This window comes from Simochromis diagramma, unplaced genomic scaffold, assembly GCF_900408965.1.
Source record: "Simochromis diagramma unplaced genomic scaffold, fSimDia1.1 OVJJ01000576.1, whole genome shotgun sequence".
NCBI classification, from domain to species: Eukaryota; Metazoa; Chordata; class Actinopteri; order Cichliformes; family Cichlidae; genus Simochromis; species Simochromis diagramma.
In genome coordinates this window covers 437,644-445,362 of record NW_024387394.1, presented here as the reverse complement: position 1 = coordinate 445,362, position 7,719 = coordinate 437,644, and the positions used below count along the sequence as shown (strand labels likewise).

At 46.3% G+C, this 7,719-nt stretch overlaps 1 protein-coding gene across 3 annotated transcripts in view; it reads right to left on the bottom strand.

The window, feature by feature from the left end:
- Positions 1-5,283: 5,283 nt before the first annotated feature.
- The window catches only part of LOC120720306 (echinoderm microtubule-associated protein-like 4), a 29,772-nt gene continuing 27,336 nt past the window's right edge, over positions 5,284-7,719 (bottom strand). For all 3 annotated transcript variants that reach the window (XM_040009919.1, XM_040009920.1, XM_040009921.1), the window contains one exon: positions 5,284-7,296. In XM_040009919.1, the coding sequence (XP_039865853.1) occupies positions 6,841-7,296 (456 nt within the window). In that variant the 3' untranslated portion in view covers positions 5,284-6,840. The remainder of the gene's footprint in view (positions 7,297-7,719) is intronic.

Genomic DNA, 7,719 nt, shown 5'->3' with positions numbered 1-7,719 from the left:
GAGAGAGAGAGAGATAGATAGATAGATAGATAGATAGATATAATAATAATAATAAATTTTATTTATGAGTGCCTTTCAAGTCACCCAAGGACACTTTACAATAGGATAAAACACTTAGTAAAACAATGGCAGAATAAGAACAATAAAATAAAGCACAAGATAAAATGAACAAACAGTGGATTCACAGTGAATATGCAGATTTGAACAGATGAGTTTTGAGTTGGGATTTAAACTGGGGGAGAGAACCAATATTTCTTATTTCAGGGGGCAGAGAATTCCACAGCCTGGGAGCAGAGCAGCTGAAAGCTCTGCTTCCCATCGTGGTGAGGCGGAAGGAAGGTACAGTAAGCTGGACAGAAGAAGAAGAACGAAGTGAACGGGCAGAACAAGTGGTGGTTAACAGGTCAGAAAGGTAAGAAGGAGCGAGGTTATGAAGGGCCTTGAAGGTGAGCAGAAGAAGTTTGAAAATTATCCGGAATTTCACAGGGAGCCAGTGAAGTTCCTGAAGAACAGGGGTGATGTGCTGGTAGGAGGGGGTTCTGGTGATAATGCGAGCAGCAGAGTTCTGAACCAGTTGAAGCTTATGGAGGGATTTTTGGGGGAGACCATGCAGAAGAGAATTGCAGTAGTCAATACGGGAGGTAACAAGACTATGTACAAGAATGGACGTAGACTGGGTGGAAAGAGAAGGAAGCAATCTGTTAATGTTACGTAGATGGAAGTAGGCAGAACGGGTGAGGTTATTGATGTGTGATTTATAAGAAAGTGTACTGTCTAGGATGACACCAAGGCTCTTAACCTGAGGAGAAGGGAGAACTGTGGAGTTATCGATGGTGAGTGAGAAATGGTTTGCCTTCAAAAGGTTGGATTTGGTGCCAATAAGGAGGATCTCAGTTTTATCCTCATTGAGCTTTAGAAAATTAGAGGTAAACCAGGATTTTAACTCGGATAGACATTCTGTAAGGGAAGAAGGTGGGAGGGAGGAATCAGGTTTGCAAGAGAGATATAACTGGGTGTCATCAGCAAAACAGTGAAACTGAAGATCAAATTTGCGGAAGATGGTACCTAGAGGGAGGATGTATATTATAAAGAGAAGAGGGCCTAAAACTGAGCCTTGGGGTACACCAGAGGTGACGGGGAATAGACGAGAGCGGAATGATCTTAGTTGAATAAACTGGGAACGGTCGAGGAGATATGATTGAAACCAGGCGAGGGGTGTGTCAGAGATGCCGAGAGAGGAAAGTCTGCTTAGAAGGACAGAGTGAGAAATGGTGTCAAAGGCTGAGCTCAGATCTAAAAGGACGAGAATGGTGAGAAGACCAGAGTCAGCTCCGATTAAGAGATCGTTAGTGACTTTAAGTAGAGCAGTTTCGGTACTGTGACATGAGCGAAAACCAGATTGAAATCTCTCATAGATGTTATTATTAACCAGGTGTAAATGAAGTTGAGCTGCAACCACTTTTTCGAGTATCTTAGAAATGAAGGGTAGATTGGAAATCGGACGGAGGTTGTTAAAGTTGTTAGGATCTAAAGAAGGTTTTTTCAGTATAGGAGTGACTAGAGCAGTCTTCAATAAGGAGGGAACGATACCGGTGGTGAGAGAAGAGTGAATGATAGCACAGATGAATGGGAGTAAAGAAGAGAGGCAGGATTTCACAAGCCCCGTGGGCATGGGGTCAAGATGACATGTGGCAGGTTTTGATTTACATATTAACTCGGAAATATCAGATAAATCAGGAAGATGAAAAGTGGAAAACGGCTCAAAAAGGAGAAAAGGTTCTGGAGAGGGCATAGACACAACATTTGATCTGAGTTGCTGGTGGATGTTATCGATTTTCGTAGTCCAGAACAGCATCAAGGAGTTGCATGTTTCAGAGGAATAGAAGTGCGGTGGTAAAGCGTTAGGGGGTTGAATTAGTTTGTTGAAAACTGAAAACAGAGTCCTAGCATTACCCTCATAAGAACTGATAATACCAGAGTAGAAGCTTTGTTTGGCCTTGTTAATGGAGTCTTTATACTGAAGTACATGGTATTTATAGATTTCTGAATCAACAGTTAAACCAGATTTCTTATATTTACGCTCTAGCTGCCGAGCTTTGGCCTTCAGAGCTCGGAGGTCAGAGGTAAACCAGGGAGCAGAGCGAGTGAAGGAAACAGAGTGGGTTTTTACAGGAGCCAGAGAATCAAGGACAGTGCGTAGACAATTATTATAATATAACAACAAATCATCAGGAGTAGAATAGAAGTCCGGAATCTGAACATATATCTATATCTCTATCTATCCATCCATCCATATATATATATAAAACACCCAGCACGCCCCTGTGGGCGGTTTATCCTTCAAGCTCGGGTCCTCTACCAGAGGCCTGGGAGCTTGAGGGTCCTGCACAGTATCTTAGCTGTTCCCAGGACTGCGCTCTTCTGGACAGAGATCTCCGATGTTATTCCCGGGATCTGCTGGAGCCACTCGCCTAGCTTGGGAGTCACTGCACCTAGTGCTCCAATTACCACGGGGACCACCGTTACCTTCACCCTCCACATCCTCTCGAGCTCTTCTCTGAGCCCTTGGTATTTCTCCAGCTTCTCGTGTTCCTTCTTCCTGATATTGCTGTCATTCGGAACCGCTACATCGATCACTACGGCCGTCTTCTTCTGTTTGTCTACCACCACTATGTCCGGTTGGTTAGCCACCACCATTTTGTCCGTCTGTATCTGGAAGTCCCACAGGATCTTAGCTTGGTCATTCTCCACCACCCTTGGGGGCATCTCCCATTTTGACCTCGGGACTTCCAGGTTATACTCGGCACAGATGTTCCTGTACACTATGCCGGCCACTTGGTTATGGCGTTCCATGTATGCCTTGCCTGCTAGCATCTTGCACCCTGCTGTTATGTGCTGGATTGTCTCTGGGGCATCTTTACACAGCCTGCACCTGGGGTCTTGCCTGGTGTGATAGACCCCAGCCTCTATGGATCTTGTACTCAGAGCTTGTTCTTGTGCTGCCATGATTAGTGCCTCTGTGCTGTCTTTCAGTCCAGCTTTGTCCAGCCACTGGTAGGATTTCTGGATATCAGCCACCTCCTCTATCTGCCGGTGGTACATACCGTGCAGGGGCCTGTCCTTCCATGATGGTTCCTCGTCTCCCTCCTCTTTCTTGGGTTTCTGCTGCCTGAGGTATTCACTGAGCACTCGGTCAGTTGGGGCCATCTTCCCAATGTATTCTTGGATGTTCGTTGTCTCATCCTGGACTGTGGTGCTGACACTCACCAGTCCCCGGCCCCCTTCCTTCCGCTTAGCGTACAGCCTCAGGGTGCTGGACTTGGGGTGAAACCCTCCATGCATGGTAAGGAGCTTTCTTGTCTTTATGTCAGTGGCTTCTATCTCCTCCTTTGGCCAGCCTATTACCCCAGCAGGGTACCTGATCACGGGCAGGGCGTACGTGTTGATGGCCCGGATCTTGTTCTTACCATTCAGCTGACTCCTCAGGACTTGCCTGACCCTCTGCAGGTACTTGGTGGTTGCAGCCTTTTCTAGCGGCCTCTTCATGGTTCCCATTTGCCTGCGGGATCCCCAGGTACTTGTAACTGTCCTCTATGTCTGCAATGTTGCCTTCTGGTAGTTCAATCCCCTCAGTTCTGACTACCTTCCCTCTCTTTGTTACCATCCGACTACACTTCTCCAGTCCGAACGACATTCCAGTGTCATTGCTGTATAGCCTGGTAGTGTGGATCAGTGAATCGATGTCTCGTTCACTCTTGGCATACAGCTTGATGTCATCCATGTACAGGAGGTGGCTGACAACTGCTCCGTTCCGTAGTCGGTATCCGTAGCCAGTCTTGTTAATGATCTCACTGAGGGGGTTCAGGCCTATGCAGAACAGCAGTGGGGACAGAGCATCTCCTTGGTAGATCCCGCACTTGATGGTGACTTGTGCTATGGGCTTGGAGTTGGCCTCTAGTGTTGTACGCCACATCCCCATTGAGTTCCTGATGAAGGCTCTTAGGGTCCCATTGATCTTGTACAATTCTAGGCATTCCAGTATCCAGCTGTGGGGCATTGAGTCATAGGCCTTCTTGTAATCAATCCAGGCAGTGCACAGGTTGGTCAGTCTGGTCTTGCAGTCTCGGCTGACTGTTCTGTCTACCAGTAGCTGGTGTTTTGCGCCTCTGGTATTCTTGCCAATTCCTTTCTGTGTCCCACTCATGTATTGACCCATGTGCCTGTTCATCTTAGCCGATATGATGCCTGACAGGAGCTTCCATGTAGTACTGAGGCAGGTTATTGGTCGGTAGTTGGAGGGGACCGGTCCCTTCTTGGGGTCCTTGGGGATCAGGACCGTCCGACCTTCGGTTAGCCATTCCGGGTGTCTCTCGTTAACTAGCAGCTGGTTCATTTGTGCTGCCAGACGCTCGTGGAGTGCAGTCAGCTTCTTTAGCCAGTAGGCGTGAACCATGTCGGGCCCTGGTGCTGTCCAACTCTTCATACTGGAGACCCTTTCTTGGATATCTGCCACTGTGATGGTTACTGGACCCTGTTCAGGGAGGTCGCTGTGGTCTGCCCTCAGATCCACTAGCCACTGAGCATTGCCGTTATGGGTTGCGTCCTTCTCCCATATGCTCTTCCAGTATTGCTCCGTCTCCAGCCTTGGTGGTGCTGTTCTCTTATTATTGTTCCCTTGCCACTGAGAGTACACCTTTGCTGGTTCTGTGGAGAACAGCTGGTTTATTCTCCTGCCTTCTATCTCTCTGGTGTACCTCCTCAAGCGGCTGGCCATATACACACACACACACACACACACACACACACACACACACACACACTTGTAAATAGTTTGTTTTCTTAAGCAGTGTGGTGGTTGGAATATTAGGCTGCACCATCTCCTCTCAGGGTGTTCAAAAGAGTCACCTATTACATTTGGAAGATGTAAGGAGTGTACAAATAGTCTGTCTCTTGTGCTCTATCACAACAACTCTCTCTCAAGATTTAAGGCTGCTCAGAGACACGATCAAACAATAAGTGACTTCAAGGCACCACAGCTGTGTTATACAATAGCTGTGGGGTGTGGTCGGGAAAGCCAATGTGTCTTAAATAAATCTCCACATCCCTGCACTTATAGAATATGTAGAGAGTGGAGAATCTCTCACCTAGAGAACCACGGTTACAATGTAATCATACGTTACTAGGTGTTTTTATTGTAAATGCTTGCAAATGCTGTGTGACCGTACACATTAAACACTGCGGCACCTAAAGTCCGACATCATCAGACAACGTGCACAAAAAAAATGTCTGTTTCTAAAACATTTATTTGCATTTCTTGTTCAAATCTTTAGTACAGTCCATCCTCTGACAGGAATGCATGAGAAAAAACATGATTGGCTCAAAAACAGTCATATGAACATCATCACTGTCTCTGATGAACGCTCAAAAGTCCCCATCATGGCCCCACCCCTTCATGACCATTCAGGTGGGCTCCTGAACTGTGGACAAGCCCTTCAGAGACAAGTGTAAAAACATGGTATTAAAAAGGCAACAACATGAACAACCCAACACCACCCCTCCCTTAACCCACCTGAAAGGCCACGGCCCTGGAGTGACATCATCATGCCATCATTCAGAAAATATTTAACAGATGTGGTCCAGAAGCGACAAAAACATCACCAGCAGTCAAAGTCACTGAAACCAGGTAATCAGAGGGGAGCTATTATTTCCTGTCACCTGATTGGATGAGAGATGTGTGGCTGAGTGCTTTTACAGTGTCGCTGAGGAGCTGCTGCCCCTAATGGTGAACAGAAATATACACAGGTATCTGCAGTATATACAAACAGATCCTCAGAAGGAGACACGTCTCTGATCACCGGCCGTCAGATCAATAAAAACATTCACAGTTTTACTCTGGAGGTTGACTTCACGTTCCACATTTCACATTCTGATTACTTCCTATTTACATGACTGTACTCTGGAAACAAGCTCACATGTCTGAGGCTCAGACATGTCATCTTTGATTTTAATCTGAAACCACCATGTTTTTGGATTCAAATTCACACTTCCCGTGTTTCACATTAAAAGCTTCATGCCATTGCTTCCTTAAAGCTTTTATTCTGAAAAATATGTTTAACCCTTTCTAAAAAAAAAAATCCACCAATAATCATTTACATTGTTTAAAAGACAAAAACAGGATTATTTTGGGGGTCTAAATACATTTTGGAAAAAAAAAAAAAATCAGGAAAGTTTTAAGACTTTCAGATTCTCCCCAGCCCCACAACACTTCCTGTTCCTGAAACACAGGTGTGTGTGTTCGGAAAATGCTCCCCCTCCCTTCGCTTCTTCTAATGTGACCTTCCAGATGTTTAACTGTGACCTTGAGGTCTTCTTATTGCTGAGATCGCATGATCTGCAGGTTTCAGACATTTGTACTTCTTGTGGGGATTCTTATTATTATTGATTAGAATTAATAACTATTATTAGAACTCAGAGTTTGTTCACATTCAAAGCAGCTGAACCCACTGTGAGTAGCTCCTGTGAATCATGGATGTTCAGATTATTTATCACTAACCACTGCGAGGCTGAAGAAAACCAAAATCAGACTCTCAGGCAGCCTTTTGAACTGTCCCATTTCTCTGGTTTCTGACTGTGTGAAGAGTGGAGGTTTATTCTGAAGTAAATCAGAGACAATGACATCCTCTGGAAGTTTCTATCGTATTAGCCGTCCCATTAACATGCTGAACTATAACCCTAAACTGAACTGAAGCATCATAAAACCCAACAGAATCTCTTCGTTTGCAAAGCCATTCTCACTCGGAGCACAAGTGTGCCTGGTCCCCACAAAGACGCAAAAACAGTCTACGATGGCGGGGTCAGAGGGGGCAGCCCCTCGTCGCTGGGCGTAGCCGTATCATCACTGGGCTCCAGACTGTCCTTCAGGCTCACCGTGCTGTCTGAGGGAGGCGGGGTTGACTCAGAATAGGGTGGTGTTAGCTCTGATGAGGGTGGAACTAATTGTGTAGGGGGCGGGGTTTCAGGGGAGGGTTCCTGAGTCCCATTGGCTGTCGGAGGAGGGTTGGGTTCCTGCGAGTGGGTGGTTCCAGTGGGAGGGGGTGGTGCGAATACAGGCTCAACTCGGCGGGGGGTAGAGTTAGAGATGATGCTGTCATTGAGGGACAGCGAAGACTTCTCAACCAAACGCCACTGCATTATGCTGGTGTCCTTCCCGCCCGTCGAGATGAGGTAACTGTCGTCATACAGGAAGGCCACGTTGGTCACATGACTACTGTGGGCGCTGTACTTATGGCTGGGGGCCTGCAGACAAAAACTTTATTAACAGAGCTGATGACACTGACATTTAGAATAGTCACACCCAAACCCTTTTACCTCTAATCAACACTCAGCAATTTATAAGGAACAGCTGGGTGGCTGTAGCTCAGGTACAGCCACCCGGTGGAGCAGGTCAGCTGCTGATCGGAAGGTTAGTTGTTCGATCCCTGCCTTCCCCAGTCTGCATGGGCAAGATACTAACCCCAAGTAGCTCTCTGATGCATCCATCAGAATATGTGTGTGAATGTAGTTAGAAAGCAGTCAGCAAGTGCTTGTGAGAATGTGTGTGAATGTGGCTTTGAGTACTCCAGGAGAGTAGAAAAGCTATATAGCTATACAAGAATCAATCCATTTACCATACCCCAATTATCTAATATCCAATGTGTACGAGGGTTCACGTGTGCACTG